Raw genomic sequence first — 20,695 nt, 5'->3', positions numbered from 1 at the left:
AGTTAAATCAATAAAAATAATTTTATTGATTTTGACATATAAATGTAAATATAAAGTAGTAAAGATATGAATTTATTTCTTCGATGACATGTTTCTTCTCATTGTTTCTATTCACTTTGCGTGTAGTTAGATGACAGTAATTGTCATTAATATTATCGCACTGAGTATCTACTAACCATAAAATGTATAATTAAACTCTAAATCTAAATGATCTTTTTACATTAGAGATATTTATAATTTCTATATCTCCTGTCAGGCGTACTTATTGTTAGCTTTTTAATTCTTGCAAATCTGTGCTAAACAGTGTTAAATCACTGTCAAAAATCAAAATTAATAGATTGCGTTTAAAAATTTTAATATATATTTTTTATAAATTTTTCAATATATTAAATAATTGACATTTTTTAAACAAGAACCGTAAATAGTTTAAAAATCGATTTGTATTATACACACATATAAGTCATTGCAAAGCATCACTGAAATATTTATAGATAATTAATATTTCTACAACGAGGTAGTTAAATAATTAATTTTAAATATGTTACATATAAGAATTAAATCTTATTTATACGATTCTTATTCATATACTTGAGTTTTCTCTAAGAAAAAATTACCTATTATCATTTATCATTTGATAGATTGCTAAATGTCAGCTCTAGTCATTAATTATAGAATAATAGGATTTCCATAATACTTACAGCCTTTCTAATTACCTAATCAAAATCACATCTAAACCAATATTCAATCTCTCATTATTTTAATAAGAAGATTTAATCTTCTATTATTTCTTTCTTCCTATATCAGTTCTAATGTCTTTGTATCAATCATCACTTACCGTATTTGAGGAAACCTATTCAATTATATATTTTAAAAATAAATCTAGTTAAAAAAATATATAGAGTTGAAGGGATTTTCTCGATCTTAATATTGAACACGAGCCTATTAGCCTACAGTGTTCAATTTTTGTCGAGATTGGACGGCACCGACGCCGCCTGTATCGTACTGATATTCATAGTAGGTGGCCAGCTTTTCTCCGTCTTGCCGCTACCGCCGTTCTTCGGAGTGACCTTCGTGACATCCAGCTTGCCAGTATTTTCGCGATTTTTGTAGTACAACACACCGGCTGCGGCGCCCATGCCTATTCCGCCAAGTATCATCAGCCATTTTAGGAAACTGCAAATCGAAATTTCCATGATAATGTTTAATTTATTACGATAAATTTAGAAAGAATTTAAGACAATAAAAAAATAATTATACTACTTATATGATTATAATAATTATGCTGCTGACAAAAAGTTAAATAGATTGCAAGCCACATTTAATTATTCGAAAAATAATACCGTAAGTTGCGCGACACTCACTTGACAACTGTCATCGCCTTGAACACAACCTTCACCTTGCTAACGAACTCGTCGTCGAGCAATATTCCTTCTTCCACCCAAAATAGCGGCAGCAGTGCTTCAGGAAAGGTCTTCATCAATTTGAACTTTGCGATCGGTTGTATGAACATGTTGAACTGCAACCGCTTATGAGCGCGTATCGGCGTAGCTGTCATCGGTTCGAAATCCATGTCCATTTCATGATCCTCCTGTCAATGGAAACGATTTAATCAACGATTACATTTCTCATCATGATTACACTTATCTATTTATGTAATGTTTCTTTTAACGATATATTTGCATTTTATTCTTTTAATCGATATCTACATATTCTTATCTTTTGTCGATTGTACCTGATTCGGATGCACACCATCCACCAAATCCAACCAATTTTTCTCGCAATCGTAAAAATGAGGAGGCGATCCGATGATAGGTGCACCTACACACTTCGTCATATCATAGAGATTTCTCGTTAAGCAAGTGTCCGGTGTCGGGCAGAAACACTTTTCATCATCATTCTTGCTCATATCTCCTAGATCCGCCGTGTAATGAAGAGTATTGACACCTGCAAATTCAAAAATGCTATCAAGCGACACATAATATTATAGTGTCATATTTATATTGTATGCGTTCAATGAGATAATTCTTCTTTTTTTCACTTGATTGTTTCAAACCATTTACGTACCTTTGACTTTGCTGTGATAACGATAATGCGCACTGATACTTCGACAGATCTCGTATCCGAACGAGACGATGTCGTCGTCTGGTCCGAACAGAGGTGCGAAGATCGTCGAATCGGTACCATTATAAGCGTTGCAGTGATCCTCCGGCCAAATATCCAACGCAGGTTTACCATTCCATGTGAGGACGCGACCGACCTCCTTGAAATTTTTAATACCACGCAGAACCTTCATACGCTCTGGCACGACGCTCCCGTTTTTCTAATAAAATTATTCGTAATTGTCATTAATATAACACATGATAAATTTTTATGACTTTTTGTGACGTGTTTTTCACGTGTGCATTTTTCGTAATAACCAATTGAAAAATTACAATCTTCTCACGGCCAAAGTTGCGGCCCACATACGTAATTGTTATCCTCACGTATGACTCGCTTCTTTTGCAACATAGTGATAATTTATATTTACTCATCAACACGCGAAACATTAGAAACGTCAGAAGTGTTACATCAAGAAAACGTCAGAAACGTTAGAAATGTATGTATTATTAGAACAATAATATATATACTGCATGTCCGTACATATGAAGTATTATGGAATACATATATATATATATATATATATATATATATAAAAAATGTCCAAATATTTAAAAACTAAATAAATTATTTAAATCACACACAACAATATATGAGAAATTATAATTAATTCTATTAAAAGTAACTGTGACAGAGAAAAAATATCTTCGCTTGAAGAAGAATTTTTAAATATAATTAAATTTGTAAACACGGTATAATTTCTATAATAATTAAAGAATGGTAATTTTTAGGATTAAAACCATCTACCCCGCCGAAGAGGGAGAACTTGTAACGATCTTCCCCGTCCGGTACCAGATCCTTCGCTTCCGTCTTCAGCACATTGCACACCGCCGATCCAGCAAAGTCCTTCACCGTGCAATCAACCGGCAGACCATCGAAAAGAATATCCTTAGCCTTGGCTTTCACGAACAACGAGGCTGGTTTGTGGAAGATGCTGTCGACCGCTTTGCCTAAATTATTCAACAAAGGTTTTTAACGAATTACTAATTAATCGAATTGAATCTCAAATCGAACAATTGTGCAGCGATTTCTTTTCTCTTCATCGAAACTAAATTATTTTCATTAAAATCAAATTTAATCGTATGCATATGTAATACGAATATGACGGCGATCAAGACGATAGAAGTCTTATATAAGTGCACACCCTTGACGAAGATACATATGTACATTATATAGAGAAAAGTATCTTTCTCATGTCCCACTTTGAACCTTCCGGCGTGCATTATTATAGTCCGAGCCGACCGACCTATGCGATACGCGGCCGATACTTGTCCGCAATCGATATATACGACATTGAAAGGAAATAATGATATCGTATATGTATATAAACGTACCAACGACTGGCATCGCGGCTGGCTTGTCCTTCAGGGTCATCATCGCCATACTCAAAATCATGAGATGCGGAAACACCATGTCCTCCTCGCCCGTCAATCCGTTGCTCTTCTTGGGATTGAAGAACCACGTGGACTTCATGCTGTACTCGACGCTATCCTCATCTTCTCGATCGATGAGGTCCATCTTCACCTTGTACTCGCTAAAACGAATATCCGAGTTTTCGAAGATTTTGAAGAATAGACAGATTTGTACGAAGGTCTCAGAAAAGGTTCAATTAGATGCGGATTAAATTGAAACTTATCCGATCACAATAAGATTGAATATATATAAAAAAAGAAGAGCGTACAGAGATTGTTCGATAATTTTTAATAAGGACAAATTAAATGACAGATTAATTTTTGACTTATGCATTTATACATATCTGTGATTGACTATAAATTTTTTAAATATTATATATTACGATCGTATTTCGTATTAAACGACTTACTCGTAAAAGAAGGGTCCGACCTCTTGTACTTTCGGCTTTTGACCCTGTGCAATCTCATCAGGATTGGTAATGTTGAACATGTAGATCTTAAAGTCCAGTGGCAGAGGGAAATTCGACCACATTTCGCGTATCTCGCTACCTGGTTTCAGCATGATGGCCTACGAACATTAAATATCGTTAGTTTTATAATCACAAAGGAATGGACATGAAATGGTATAAATGATCTCAATGCTTTCATGGTGTTAATAACTAACATTTTTCGTACTCTCCTAATATGAAATTTTTATATTTTTCTTTTAATATAGATTTAAGACAATTTTTTTAAATGAGTTATTTAACTGACCACAGTTACCTAACTGACGAAGTTTAGCAACATTAAATTTGAAATTTTGCAATCCAAAAAATATTTATTTTTTTCACGAAAATTGTGCAAATTATAGTCTTAACGTAACAGACACGAATATTCATCTGTCTGTTAAATCTACGCTGTGGAAATCAAATAAGTGTATTTTTGCTAGCTAATGATGATCATGCGACCATCTCTGAAGATGTTTTCTTGTAAATATAACAACAGAAATTGCCATAATTTTGCCATTTTTGGATCGCAGGCTGGAATAATAATGCGACTAGAACAATGTGCTAGAATATTATAGCAGCTGACAGCAAAGTTCAAGGATTTCGCGCCGTACACTTTCACAGAATGATTTGACTGTTTCACAATATTCAGTAAAGTCATAACTAAGTCAGACTACTTGAATTAGACACGTATAAAGAACTTTTCTAGGCAGACTAAGTACTTGAAAACGACAAAAAAAAAGATCAATATAAGTTACATTAAAATTTGTCAAAATTATACATAAAATACATCATGCTTAAGTATGAGAGAACACAAAATTATTTTAAAATGTCGACATATACTACAACAAAATATATTACAAGAAAATGATCAAAGAAGTAATAATATATGAAAGCAAAATATATAAACGGATGAATAATTTTTAATGATACGTAATCTCTAAAAATTTATCTTTATATGTATAGAAAATCGTTACATCCTTCCGATACATTCTTGAGTTAATTACACGAGTCACGTGAGAATAAGATTGTTGAATAAATAAAGATTTGAAACTCTTTGAATACAATATAAAGATACTTAAAAAAAAAGTGCTGTAAAGTGCTTCATTAACGATATATACTATTTGACGATTTGAAATAATGGAATCGAAGTAGCATAAATCACTATGCAAGTATTATTATCATTACGCTTAATTAAGCTGCATATCAAATGAGTGATACTAATGCGAAACTTGAGATATATATGACAATGATAATTTGTAATTTCTTTACCTTCTTAATCTGCGATCTAATTAGTGCGGGAAATCCACACCAAATTAAAATGCCAAAGACAAACATAACTCCACCGCCGATTCCGAGTTTCTTTATAGACACCATTTTAACGGTCTGAAATATCGAGTAACATTTAAGCCTAAACGCACGATCAAATCTAGATAGATATTTTAAGTAAATAAGCTATTTTTAAATAATTATGATTTACTCAAAATTAAAGCTACACATTTAATTTCGTCTCACCAATGTTATAATAACGAATCAGATATTATTTTATACTTGTCAGAAATTAATATCAATCAGTCACGACCTATCGCGTTATTTAATTTAGTTAGAGTGTCATATAACGATGTTTTTCATAGAATGCCAATTAAACCTAATTTGACAAAAAGTTTGATTTCTGAAGAACAATCGCACTCATAATTTAATTTTCTATGAATTTCATTCTTGGATTCACAAGAGTCGCGAAATTAAATCAACATTAATACGATCGAAACCTTATTGTATTCTTCAAAAACACGGAGCACATTGCCCAAGACTTTGTCGAGAAACGGGAACACATGTTGCAAATGAAAACGTCTCATAGCATCGTATATCCTCCGAAGGATATGAATATCATACTCGCGTTTCTTGGGATCCATGAACCATCTTTGATTTTGTTGATTTCTCATTAATTTCAATTTTAAAATAGCACCTTTTCTTCACTGCACTGATGAAAGAAAAAAGATCGTCTCGTATAATTTTTAAAATTGATCTCTTTATAAAAAATTCTGTCTATGTATGTGTATATAAAATCAAATGCAATATGTATTATAATATATAAATAAATTATTGTAATTATATTTAATAATAATATAATATTAAATATAACAACAATAATGTAATTCAAGAAAAAAATATTATTGAATTTAATTAAAAAATAAAATAGGATATTACAGAAAAAATAATAAAAATAGAATAAAATATAAACGAGAGAAATTTTTGCGAGAGTTAAAAGTTTTACTATGTGGGGAAATATATCAAGTTAAGATCCGTAAAATTAATACTAACAGAAATAAATTAAAGAATAATTTTTTAAAGTTTGTGATTCTTTGAGTTTAAATATAATTATAATAGAAATCAAGAGAAATGTTCGAGAAAAATTCGTTCTACGCGATCTGAATCGTCTTCGTCTTTTTCGTCGAGTCTGTTTTTATGTTCAAATAAGTAATCTAAAATAAATGAAACGTAATCTTCCTTTAATATCATATCCGTATGCAACACATACATCAGTCATTTAATATCATCATCAGTGTTCAGCATCAGTGCAATTATCTGATTTCTTATATAATCTCTTTCGTCAATTTTTCGCAAAAAATATTGCTTTATGTAATTCGTATTATTTCTTTTTACCGTTTAATAAAAAAAAAAAAAAAAAACAACAGTAATATACGAAAATTAAAATTTCGATTGCTCAGATCCTTATTCACTCCTTTCGCGCAAAGGAATTCACTAGATTACTCTCGTTGGTTTATCTACGTTTAAATTTTCGTAGTGATATCTCGAGCTATCGCCGAAAACCGCGTTAAAGGAAACAAGTTCACAAGTCGCGACGCGAGATGCAAAAGCCCTCGACCCTTCCCGTGTGATACCGTCTTCGCACCTGTGCGGTCACCTGGCCGATTTATTCACGCCACCCTTGTTCCCGTCGTCGTCGTCGCCGTTGATCGTGCGCGGCTCGTCACGAACGAACTGCCCGGGCGATAATGACGCCGACGTCTTACACCAGGCCGGCGTCGGCGTACTCCTGTCTGCTCGGTCCCATTGCAAACTTCTTGGCTTCCCCTTACTTAAACACGGCATCCCGAGCACAGATACTTTGTTCTACTCAAGCGCGATGCGATCGAAATGCGTAGAATTTGCTCGCTGACTCGCAAAGTCGTGTGTGATTCAGTCACGCTAGAGATCCCCCAATGAAAGTCACGAAATGACGCTCGAATTGTCATTTTGTAAACAGCTATGATGACTGTCAATTCTCTTTCTCTAGACAGCTTATTTAGAATAAAAACAAAGTAATGCACTATTCTTATTCTAAGAATGAGATTAAAATTAAAAACTGATTTCGCGAAGATATATATTAGTTTTATTTTAATTTTCGCATTTTTAATGTAAATTGATTGTTCACATTACGCGCGTATCTTTCTAAAATCTTTTGCAGAAAGATGTTAAGAAAGATCGAAGATTTATCTCAGAGTAGGCTACTATATACTGAAATAATTAGAACGAAATAATTAAAATGAAATAATTAGAATTAATTAGGCATAATTAATTAAACTGCATTATTTCGTAACTTTTGTTGGAGAATCTTTAAATGACGTGAGCTTTTCTCTCGTGCAATTCTTACGGCAGATTATCTAAAACAGTCTTGAGATTATGTCAAAATCATAAATAATTGCGATTATTGAAATTTCCTGTTTTTATTTAATTTTGTTAAATATATATCTTTTTGGTGAATATACCCCGTGTTATTTGAAAATATATGTAATTTGCAATAACATGGCGTATTAATAATAGCTATGTCATATATATATAAGTGCACGATCTATGCATATAAATGATTCTAGTACTAGAATCTGATAACTGTAAAATATGATTTGCATTTAATATTAATGTTAATTACTCCTCGATCGATTAAGACATTGCATTATCCACAAAGTCCATATATAGACATATTAACGAGCAGCTGCTATAATTACTATTAATAATTACTAGATACTATTACAGCAATTTATCTGCTAATATATATACTATAATGTATATTATAAATGTTATTACTATTGATCTAAAAGTAATTAATCAGTCGATAAATAATCAACAATTAAGTACATTATTCTAACGTCTAATATATCATTCATTGTCAGTAATAATATTTCAAGGAATAATATTTATAGAGATATGATTATTGTGTTAATATTATTATAGTAATATTCTACCATATTATAGCTATTGTATTAATATTTAAGAAATATGGTTTTTATAATATATGTTTGTGTAAAGCAGATATTGCTTTAGTAAGAATTATATCGCGTTAAAATTATATGCTCTTAGAATATAAGCATGTTATCAAAATATTACCTAATTAAATGACAAAATCTTTCAAATTATTATTTCCAACACGCAAATGCCGATTAATATCGCGTGATTAACGTCCCCTTAAGTCTCTTACAATTAGTGTTTATAGAGAGTAAGTAGCAAATACATAATTATTACTCCCTGTTAATCAATGTTGGGTGGTATCATTTCAGCATGTATGGTACTGATTGCCGGTTTTTGTAACGCGCTGTTCTGCTCCTTGTTTGATTTCGGGAAAAGATCCGGTTTCGCAACGTTCCCCGCATTCCTCTCTTTATAATATTTCACCCCAGCGCCTATCATCATGCCGATTCCACTCAGCATCATGAGCCACATTAGTATCCTAAGATAAGAGATAGATCAAACAATGATTTTGTAATGATTTTAACGTGAAAAAACATCTCTTTTACAAAAGAGTTTTCAATTTTTCAAGTGATCTTGCCTACAGAATATATAGTGTGTCAAACATTTTCATTCTATGTGTCAAGCATTTTCGATATATGTTAAAATGCGATATACAATAAAAGTGAAATATTTTTCGAAGTAATAATAAATCGATAACATCCACTCACTTTGCGATTAAAATCTGTTTGTACGCAGTTTTCAACGGTTTTATTAGAATAGGCCCGAGTTCAAGTCCGTCCTCTATATAGAATATCGGGAAGAGCACTTCCGGAAAGGATTTCATGATTTTGAGCTTGGGAATTGGTCCGACCAACACGTTGAATTGAATCTTCTTGTACGCTCTTATCGGAGTGCCCGTCATTATCTCAAAGTCGAAAATCATCTGGTGCTTCTCCTGCGCAAGTAACATATAATTTTCATAATTATCGTTATAATTTTCATAAATACCATAATTTTACATTAATTCACGTTAACTCCACGATCTAAGAGTCATCCTGTACTGTTCTCTTATTTAATGTAAACTCTTTTCATCATTCTTTTCTTAAAAATAATTTATTGCAGTCCCAGAAATGATATATTAGTGCATCGATAACACTCTCGTATATATTGTATAACTTACAGGATCGGGATTCAATCCGTCGATCAACTCCAAATATCGCGGATCCGAGTCATAAAGATGAGGTAGACTTATTCTTATAGGCACGCTCTTGCATGCGTTTGCGTTATAAATATTTTTCGGCATGCATCCCTCGGGCTCGCTACAAAGACACCTGACATCCTCGTCTACAGACGGATCTCCTAAGTCTGCCGTGTAATGCAGTGTTTTGAAACCTGCATTAAAAAATTATCTAGCAATACGATTGTCTGACATATTATCATATTAATTTCTAAATACAAATCTCACAATCAGAAACAAACGAAACACAGTTTTTTGTAAAATTTTAGAGAATATCTATTTTCAATGTTTAGCACACACATTTAAATATCTTATATCTTTATGCATAAGTACTAATAACTCGAGTTTATTAAATTTGAACCTAAAATTCTCTAGATTTACTATTAATAGGATTTAACTAAATTATTCAAGTCTAATAAAATTATTTATTATTTTGTTCGACATTGTATGAAATTATAATATTAAATTATAATAATTATAATAATTTATTAAATAATTTATTTATAAATTTATAAGTATTAAATTATAATAATTTATAATTTATATGCGTTAGAGAGAAATATCTCTTCAATAGAAGAAGTCAGTTCAAAACAAGTACCTCTTCTTCATGGAATATTATCGATACCTTGAACTATTCCTGGTTTAACGTAGTAAGCGCCTATACTTCGACAAATATCTGGAAAGACCGCCCAGACTTTTCTATCTTCGGTGACAAACGGCGGGAAAATGGTTCCATCCGTTCCAACATAATCGTTACATGGACTATCGGACCATATGCTCATCTTCGTTTCATTTCCTATCGATAATACACGGCCGACATCCTTATAATTCTTGATTCCGCGAAATATTCTTATGCGATTCGGGAATAGAGTTCCGTTTGCCTAAAATGCACAATAACAATTAGAGGATATAATTACAGAGAAAGATACTATATTTTTAAATATATAATATTTTAAAACAAAATATAAATATACACATATATACTGTTATTAAAATAAATAATTTTTTTTATAAAAATTATTTTTATAAAATTAAGTTATTAAAAAAAATTAGTATATTAACAATCAAGGCTTTGTAAGACTCTCAAATGTAACAAACATATTTAAATTTAAAGAATATAATAAGAGTTGCAGATGTTAGTGCGTCAGTTTCAAGAAGAAATTAATTTCTTCGTTGAAACTGATTATTTTTGCACAGAGCACAAATTTTCTTATTGTTAGTTCAATATTAAGAAATTAAATATAAATATCAATTCGAGATTTTAATTCAATTAGAGATAATAATCCTTCTGTCTTCCCTAAAGAAACGTAGGCGAGAAAAATATCAGGGATTATTATAAGTTAAAAATCTCGGATTGAGATTTGACTTTATTGTAATAGTTTAATTTAAAAAATCTCGAATTAAAATTTAAAGAATTCTTTGTGTAAGATCAGTAATATCTTTAAAGAAATATCTTTGCAATATCTTTGACTTAGCAAAGGAATATTCTTATAGAATTATTTTTATTCTTGCAGCAATATAAAAGTATAATTACGCAAGAAATGTAACTTTAAAATGTAAAACAGATGCAAACCTTAGCGAGAAAACCGAATCTGTAACGTGATTCGTCCTCCAGGATAAATATAGCTTCCTTTTCCTTTAACGCGCTACATACTGCTGATCCAGCGAAATCACTTACATCCGTACAATCAACAGGTATACCACGAAAGAATAGCTCTTTCACGGTAGTTTTAATAAATATTGATTCGGGTTTCTGGAAGATACTGTCAAACGCCTTGCCTAAGGATATTCATAATATAAAAATAAATCTAAATCATCTCTTTTATTCTGTTTTGTAGTTTCGAAATTTTAAATTATGCTATGACATATTACATTTTATGACATATGTATATACATATTTCAGAATAGACATACATAAGCACGTAATTAATGCAACTCATATGAAAAATTAAACATTAAAGTGTTAAAAATAAATTCAATTAATTATTATTCAAATCAATCTATTATTATTATCAAATCAATCAATTATTATTTATTATCAAATAATAATTAGAGACAGTCACATAAAAAAGCAGATTGACGTTGTATAATATTTTTCGAATGTTTAGGAGATTGAATTATGGAAACTTAATAGTGTGCATAGTTTATTTAATTGTAATATCTCGATCTGAGATTCTTTTTATCTTCTGTCTTTTTACTCCGTAGGAGGAAACTTATTACAATTAGATAGGGATATAGACGAAAAAATATCGGAATGCGAGTAATTGAACTGACAATTTACGCTCTGATATTTTTCTCGCTTACGTCTATATATTTTATTTTTGGAGAACAAATAAAAAATCTTGGATTGAAACATTTTACAATAATTACATTTTTAAATAAATATGCTACATTCACAATTATTAGGTTTCAAGAATTTCTTAAAACATTCGAAGAATATTATATATCGTCTATTTACCTTTGAGTTTTAATAGGATTTGTTATTACTTGAAATAAATAATATATTTTATTTCCAAAATTAAAATTATTCAATAATTAAAAATATGCGTTTAATACCACATTTTAACTTTCTTAATCATATGAGATGCCGAATGTTTATTCCACATTACAGTTACGTACTGATAATGGCCATCGCAGATGGTTTGTCTCTTTGAATGATCAGAACTACCGATATCATGATGGGATGAAACGTGTAAATCTCCGTATCCTCAGACATGATGCTCTTTTCGGGATTGAAGTACCAAGTTTGTCTCAAACTATACTCGACAGTATCGTCTTCTTCTCGATCTACAATATTTTCCTTGTCCCGATACAAACTGAAAATCACATTGATATCCATAAATTTCCATATCTTTATTTAATATTTATAGTTATTTTTTTAACTCTAATTTACAGAATTATAAATATACATTATTTAATAGCGGATTACACCTTCTTAATTGTTTCACAATTTTAAATGTATAGCACGAATTAGTATTTGCATACTATTTAAAACTCTTTATGCCGTAAAAATTTGACCCAGCTATTTTCATAATAAATAATAAATTATACAATTGTCTAAGCCTCGATATTGTAGAAAAAATTACAATATTATAAATATTATAGATATTTTATACTCACTCGTAATGAAAAGGTCCCACTTCCTGCACAATCGGTTTCGCTCCTGTTTTAATCTCAGAAGGATTTGTTACATTGAAGACGTAGATCTTAAAATCCAGCGGTTGCGGAAGTTTCTCCCAAAAACCGCGCATTTCATCCCCTTTCTTCAGTCTTATTTGCTATAAATTTATCAAATGAAATATTTATATCGTGAACGAGCTTTTCTGCTTTCTGTATTCAAAGAATGTAGAACTCTGTGACAGACTTTACTGTGACAGACATACCTTTATTTTTATTGATAATAATTATTAATAATCAAATATAATTAGTAGTAAAATTTATTTAAAATTAATTGAAAAAAATAAGATTTATTAGATGTTTACAAGCTTGAAGCTCAATTTGTATCTTAAAATGGACAAAATTATCACCCTTTTAATTCTTTAATATTTGAAAGAGCTCGTCAAGAGAGAATATATAATTGTAACTTACAGATTTAACTTGCGATTTCAATATAGCGGGAAATCCTAGATTGTACATAATAAGCATAATGAAAAACGTACTGGAGCCGGTGATTGCTAGTCTCTTTATAGTCACCATATTATTAATCTAAAACACACACATCACAAGCAAACTGAATTGTACTTTCTATCTTGCATTATTTCGATAAAAAAATCATCGACATCTTATATTCGTCATTAATATGTAGCACGATGTTGAGGATTTTGCCAATCGTGAAAAAGGATAACAGACGTCTCAGATACGGATTACGCATCGCGTTGTCTATTTGACGTAAAACACGACGCGTGTTATTTTCTAAATCTAATTCTTTGCAATGGAATTCTTGAAAAACGCTCATTCTTTACACTAACAAGAATTTCAATTTTCAAAACAGACAAAAAATCTTGGATTTTCAAATTTGATAAAATCTCGATTCCTAAAAAATCGATAAAATTTTCCATCTTTAAAACATCAAATATTTGATTTTCAAAAATTAACAAATTTCTCTTAAATAACAGTTAATTTCTAAAATTAATAAGATTCCGATTTTTAGCAAAATCTTTGATTTTCAAATTAATGTAAAATATTAACTTCACAATTGTCCAAAATTCTCGATCTTCAAAATTGATAAGATTTTATATTAATTTTCTTAAGTCACGAAATTTTATATTTTATTTTTTTCTTATTAGATCGCGTCTATTTCCAGGAAGCATTTGTAGCACACCTGAATAAATCTTTCTTCGGAAAAGTAGTATAACAAAAGAAATGCCGATTTCTTGTACTTCTCGTCGTCGGTCCTCAGCAATTCTCACTAGTCAACTACCCGTTCCTCTAGAGTTTCTCTCACGTTCGCACTTTTTCACATGCATATCTTATATCTACATATATCTTTATTTATCCACTGACCGTGATTCGACGTCATCGGTTTATTGCGACTGCGCGATCAGTAGCTTTTGAGTCAGATTTATTGGTCTGCAAAAACACAAGTGCTTCCCAGATAGCACAGCGAATTCGAGAAGAATTCTGAAATTAAGTCTTTTTCTAACCCATTTCTGTGCCAAAAGAACTCTTAAGAGTTCGAAAGAAATTCATTTGTATGGCACCAATTCTGAGTTCTTTTTTAAATACATATAAAATTCATTTTATGCTCCATAAGAATTCGCAATTTATTGAATCCTTTTTGAACTCATTTCGAACAGATTACGTGAATTCTTAAAGAATTAGGAAAAGTGAATTCTTTTTGAACTCATAATAATCATTTGTGCTATCTGGGTTATTAAGAGATAATCATATATTCTATTTATATGTATATTTGCGTTTTACTTTACCGGTTAAAAAACACAATTATCTATATCAATTATCGGTATTAATATATAATGTAGCAAACAAGTGAATGACATTGTGATTTTAAAATGATAGCAAGTTGCATCTCCTAATAAAATCCGAAATATCAAGTTAAACATCCAACATTAACATATGAACATTCGAAAAAAAGCAACAGGCTTATCATACTATTTAAATTATTTTTTAATATAAAATTCAAAATATAACTATAAATTATACATACTTATTATAGATATTTTGCAAAACAAAAGTGAACAAAAGTGTCACAGTACAACATTCATCATTTATATATAATTTTAAAGTAAAAAATATAATAAAATAATTATTTTATTGTAAATTTTTGAAATCTTGCTACTTACTAAATTTAAGATGATGGTGATTTAAAACTTTTAAGAATATAGAAAATCTAAATGATCTAGAGAAAACGAAAAGTTCTTCTATAGGTTTATAAGTAATTACAAGTGATTTTTTAGTAATCGAAAAAATATAGAATACATATAATTTATAATTACTACTCGTCCAACAATTATAATTTCTTAATAACACAAATACATAATTGAATCTATCAAATAATAAGTATTTAAATTTTAGCAGACATTTTCTTATAAATTTTATTTATAATAGATTATATCAAAATTATGGATAAAAACTCCAAAGTAAAACATTTTTAACATCTAGCATCCATTACATAAAAGAAGTCTTTTTTTTACAAAACATGTTCCTTATTAATAGCATGTATTATCAATCAATTAAATTTTGTTGAACAAGAATATAGAGTCTGTCTATTTCTATCTATTGCGAGTATAGTTCAATGTGTGCGCAAAATATATATGTGTGTGCGTGTATGTGTTATTTTCATTAGTTTCACACCTAGAAAGAAATGTCAATCATAATTAAATATACATTTTTACGATTTATTATGTACACTAGAATGTATAGATATACTGTAAAATAATAATAGACTGTGCAGTATATCAAAGCAAATAAAACTCATATATAGGCATATTAACCCTAAGAGAAACAGCAGAAAATTAAAAAATACATTATAATTACATTTTAGATATTCTATATAAATTATATAAATTGGCATATAAATATAAAGATATACGCAATAGCTAAAGAAGATATACAAGTATTAAACAAAATAAATCTACAAACATATTTAAATCCAATATAAAAAATATTAATAAAATTATTCATTGTGATAACAATAAATCACAATAAATAATCAATCAAATGTTATTCTTTAGCATAACCTGGTGTAACCTGTTTTACTGTTTCAATTGATCTTTCGAAGTTCATTTCTTTCGATCGCAATGATGTTTGTCGCCTTTAAGTCAGTGTTATGGATCCGCGCCTTTGGTGTCAAGTGTAACGCCTATCGAGCGCAAAAGGCGCCGAAGAATTAATTAAATATGAGTCTGCTATAGATACTCTATAGTACTCGCTACGAGCAACTTCTATACATTATTACTAACGTCTATCGTAGACGTAGTTATCATAACCGAGGTCTCATTAAAATAAATCTATATACAAAAAAAATTCCAAGTTTTCGCGAGCGCGATTAAGGTAAAGCTATTAAGATTATATATCATTCTTTGTAGAAAAGTTCCAATCGTGAAATTTTGAGAGAAGTGTATTCTCTGCGATAATTACAGCTAATACACACTTATATAATCATACAATGTAGCATAGATTAGAATTCTGCTAATTACTTCAATGTTATGCAAAATAATATTCTTTTCCCCTTCAATATTCAAACAGATATTAACAACATATAAAAGAGAAAAAAAGAACAATTATATTTTAATACAAATTAATATTTTCTTGTACAAATTTAAATTTTTATATATAATTTTTTATAAAATAAAAAAAATAAATTAAAATAAAATAAAATAAGATAAAATAAAAATTAAAACAGTAAAATGAAAACTAATAAGAAAAAATAATAAAATATCGTGAAGAAAATAATATATCACGTATGTCGTACCGAAAATTTACTTTAAATATTTAATCTCTTAAAATCGAATTACATCACGTAGAGATAAACAAACTACACTTAACATCATGCATTATAGGTACTACACTACGAAATACGGTATAGTTTTCGTACAACTACAAGTGTGTTTGTCAAATTTGCTTATTTATACAATCCACAACTAAAATTTCTCTTTGCCAACGTAGAACATTCGCGTTTCGTATCGAGAGGAAGAAAATTCGCGTATCTACATCGCTAAGCGCAAAACAGATACTGAGAGCTACTATGTTGGCGAAGTGAAGAGAGAATGGTTTGCCCAGATATAACGGGGTTACGGTTTTCTTTCAGAGCACACCAATTTGACGGATGACATGAGCCTTTTTCTCGGATGACAGAGGGCGAGAACGCGTCCACGTGTTTTCGCGCTTTATTTACAGAACAGCCGTATACGGTTGGCGAATAATGGTCGATAACCAGTAACATCGCGTTCGTTCGCACGATCGCTGATATATCGAGATCGTGTATAGTTAACCCTCTTAGGCAGCAGCTGACGCGGTTCTGCTTGTTCATCTTTCCTGTAACTATGGAACTTACTTGCTAAACAATTCATTATTTAAAGCAATCATATTAAGCTTGCTGGAATAAGGAGATTAACTTCATTTCTCCTAGCTAAATTGCATTAAAGTATGCAAGATAATTTATTCACTTGTCTTTTTCGCATATTTATAATTTAAAATAATCATTATAGTTATAGTAAAGACATATATTCAAATTTTATTATATTACTCTCTCATCAAAGAAAATCGTTCAAGAAATAACTACGTCAGAAAATTCATTCGCGATCGATCGCGAATAATCGAAAATTGATGGTACTTCGGGAATTGATTGAAAAAAATGTAGTTCTCGAACCTATAAACGCGAAAGTGGATTTATGTACGCTTCCTAACACGAGCCGCGCGACGCCTCGGCTAATAATAACTATATAGCTCGTCAACAATGCATGAGAGAGCCGCTACGTGGAAAACGCGACCTTTCCCTGTCGCCTCCATCACTACGCTTTTCCGATCGTAGGAGATGTGACGTTTTCCACCCCACATCGCTCGATGCGCAAGCACGGGGTGGAGATTCGAGGACACGCGATGGAGTCCGATTGGTCGACGATTTCACCCTCCAGCGTGATAGGGGTTGCTAGACAACACGGTATGCAGAAATCTTCGCGTTTATGTTTCTTTTTGCATATTTCTAGCGATTCTCTTGTTGTGTGCACAAGAAACTTCTTTCATAAAGGCTACATAGATTTTCTAGCTAATATTGATTAAAAATCACCTCAGTTTTCCAAGCTATCACTTTCTCCATGCTTACTTTTTCTTCAATCTCTGAAATAAATCGTTATATTATTTTTTTAAGATAGAGTTAAATATTTCTTTTTTACAAAGATATATATAATAAAACGTTAAAGATTACACAATACTAATATATGGTCAAAGGACAAGGACGTTTCGACAAACTGCATAATAATCTAAAACTTTATAAACTTACTTCCTATTAGGTATATAAATTAGTAACTCGATTTTACCTTATAACTACCTTACGTGTCGAAGATGACCTTGTTAATGCATTAATGATGATGACGATACTTATTAATTGAACAAGTTCACGCTATCATATGAGTGATAGTTATTACATCGGTCTCAAGATTTGTAGGAGCTATAAATTTTAGGAAAAAAAATTGTTAGGCTTCTTTCTCTCTCTCTCTCTCTCTCTCTCTCTCTCTCTCTCTCTCTCTCCCCTTGTCTCTCTCTTTCTCATGCACAGCACCTAAAAATCTTTACATAATAAGAGCAATAAAAATTATAACAGATATACACATACAAAAAGTAAATTTTTTTGTAATGTTTATTAAAAAAAAGTTCGTCGAGAGGCGATAAGTATCAATCCTTACAGTACATTTCCAGTCGGGCAAGATTAATTACGATTAATAAGATGTCTAGAATAATTGCTTATATTATTACGAAAATTATGGGTACGTTATAAACAACGAAAATATAATATCGTCCAAGCGGAAATGCGAGTACGCGCTACCACCAGCCGTGCGGCTTATAGTGCGCATGTACGGTCACCGGTACCGGATATGGTTTCGGTACGTGTACCGGCACGGCCACGTGCACCGGATACGGCCGGTCCACGTGCACGATCTTCTCGAGGGTGACGGGATATGGTTTCGGCACCGGCACCGGCACGTGCACCGGCCGATCTACCGGAATGTGCACCGGTTTCTCAAATGGCACCGGGACCGGCCGATCCACGTGAACGATCTTCTCCACGGGGACGGGATACGGCTTGGGGACCGGCACCGCTATGGGAATGAGCTTCTCCACGGCTACGGGAACCGGTATGTGTTTGGCGACCGGCACCGCGAATGGCTGCGGTACCGGATGCGGTACCGGCTGCGGAACGGGTACAGGAACTGCTGGAAACGCTGTAGAAAAAAAGAATAATATTATGAATTAAGGGAAATAGTTATAATAATTACAACGCATTTTCCATTTAAGTTCCGCTTAATACATAAGTAAAAATCTGAAACACATAAATAAAATCACAATTTTACTCTTCGTCGCGTATAAATTTTTAGACAAAAGACTGTTGATGAACTTTGTTATAGGCTACGTTTTAATTGTTGCATAATTTTAAATTAATATTTAATTTTTAACATGTTTTTATTTTTTAAGATTTGATAAATTTACTAACGGATTGGATGTCCAACGGCGACGGCTGGCGGTTCCGGTACGGGTCCTGGAATCGGATGCGCGAAGTCTGGCGCTGGAATCTCATAAACCGGAGGCGCTGGAGCCGATGGCAGACTGTACACGTGTTCCTGATGTTCCTGCTGGAAACCGTATGCCTGCAAACCTGCACCCTCCAGATCTCTTTTTCCGTATTTCTTCTCCTCAATGGAAGACCACTTCCATTGCTCTGAATTTCTCGCAACGGTAACTGCTATACCGCTGGCAAACATCAGCGACATTATCTATGAAAACGTGACAAAAAGAAATCAAATTTTATATATATATATTTTTCAAAATTTTTAGTTTAAACGTTATCCATTTGAAGTTATGTATGTTTAACAATTTAATTAAATTAATTACTGCAAAAATCATATGAAGTCAAATTTTTTCAGAATTAATAATATATATTGCGATAAATGCAATTCTGATTCTTATGTTTCCCCCAATCATCAATTATTTTAGTGTCTCTATCAAAGTTTAGATATATAAATTTATTTTATATTTTTAGATCGCGCAATATTATAAATAAACAATGCACTATCGTCCATCGCAATTCACAAATATAATACACAAAAAAATCACTGAATAAAAACGCGCTCTTATCACAGCCTCTGTCGCTGAGCATCCGAATAAAAATTACATCGATGATAAAAAAAATATTTCGCGCTGATACCAGGTACAGCTTCATGACTGACGGCTCGAGTTCCAGTTGCTGGTCGCAACGCCGACGAAAAACTGAGTTCACTTCAGAATCGTGACTCCCCATATATATTTATAGGGATATCACCCACGATGCGAGTCGCATCGCTCGACCAGTCGTCAAAGAAGACGTGCAATAATCTATGACCGATACACTTTCGCTGCCGCCCGAATCTGGGTGGCAGCCAAATTCGGAGCCGCGATTTTCTCTCCTACGTGGTCGAACGGTAGGCAACGAGAAAGACGAGGCGCGCATCGAGAAACCCTGAAGCATACATTAACGATGATGCATTCATATTAGATGACCTTTACGCTTGGTCTTTCCGATCGTTAGATAGTCGCGATCGTTCACGATACGTTCAGTTTACTATCGCGTATACATTATTCGGGAATCGAAATAAATCAATAACGCTATGTATCAAGGAATAAGGGTATTCAAAGTACATTGTGCATTCGGTTTTTTAATATACGTGAAAAGAAGTTCCCGTTGATAAAACTGAGTTTATAATAAAAGTATCCAATGTACGGAAAAATTAATGTAGATATTTTTTAATAAAAAACTCAGAGAAAAGATTAAGAAACACATAGCAAATTTGAGGAATAAAATATATGCATTCCAGCTGCTTCAGCAACGCGGAGGTCGCGCTCAATTCTTTTCAGACGCGGGTTCTCCGGTTCTCTTTCTTTATTCGGTCAACGAGATCGAGACGGGTGTGCGTTTTCCTCCACGTTCTTCCGCGTTATTTGCGAACTTTCCTAACTTTCATTTTCTA

General features: G+C 31.8%; 2 protein-coding genes across 3 annotated transcripts; both read right to left on the bottom strand.

Annotated features, from left to right (window-relative positions):
• Window positions 1-22: 22 nt before the first annotated feature.
• LOC145937399 (uncharacterized) lies at window positions 23-13,941 on the bottom strand. Its single transcript, XM_083040420.1, has 20 exons — window positions 13,840-13,941; window positions 13,107-13,223; window positions 12,639-12,796; window positions 12,138-12,334; window positions 11,092-11,297; window positions 10,144-10,399; window positions 9,462-9,673; window positions 9,010-9,236; window positions 8,587-8,780; window positions 7,710-7,719; window positions 6,845-6,968; window positions 5,824-5,955; window positions 5,327-5,440; window positions 3,980-4,137; window positions 3,492-3,691; window positions 2,905-3,107; window positions 2,065-2,320; window positions 1,733-1,944; window positions 1,362-1,588; window positions 23-1,173 (listed from the first exon to the last, which is right to left on the bottom strand). The coding sequence occupies exons 2-20, from the start codon at window positions 13,212-13,214 to the stop codon at window positions 957-959; spliced, it is 3,411 nt and encodes a 1,136-aa protein (XP_082896546.1). The 5' UTR covers window positions 13,215-13,223; window positions 13,840-13,941; the 3' UTR covers window positions 23-956.
• A 4,369-nt stretch (window positions 13,942-18,310) lies between these two features.
• Window positions 18,311-20,147, bottom strand: LOC145937563 (uncharacterized). Of its 2 annotated transcripts, none has more exons than XM_083040682.1 (3): window positions 19,864-20,147; window positions 19,186-19,465; window positions 18,311-18,916 (listed from the first exon to the last, which is right to left on the bottom strand). In XM_083040682.1, exons 1-3 carry the CDS (start codon window positions 19,987-19,989, stop codon window positions 18,516-18,518), a joined length of 807 nt encoding a protein of 268 aa, XP_082896808.1. In that variant the 5' UTR covers window positions 19,990-20,147; the 3' UTR covers window positions 18,311-18,515. The 2 variants fall into 2 exon arrangements, with proteins under 2 accessions (XP_082896808.1, XP_082896809.1); XM_083040683.1 differs by having other exon boundaries at window positions 18,315-18,916; window positions 19,897-20,147.
• Window positions 20,148-20,695: the final 548 nt, after the last annotated feature.

The sequence above is a fragment of the Prenolepis imparis genome, unplaced genomic scaffold, assembly GCF_030444845.1.
Source record: "Prenolepis imparis isolate NDT839.2.m4 unplaced genomic scaffold, iyPreImpa1.0 SCAF_6, whole genome shotgun sequence".
NCBI lineage: Eukaryota > Metazoa > Arthropoda > Insecta > Hymenoptera > Formicidae > Prenolepis > Prenolepis imparis.
Note: the sequence above shows the minus strand (reverse complement) of the source record. Positions and strands in the feature narration are given on the sequence as shown.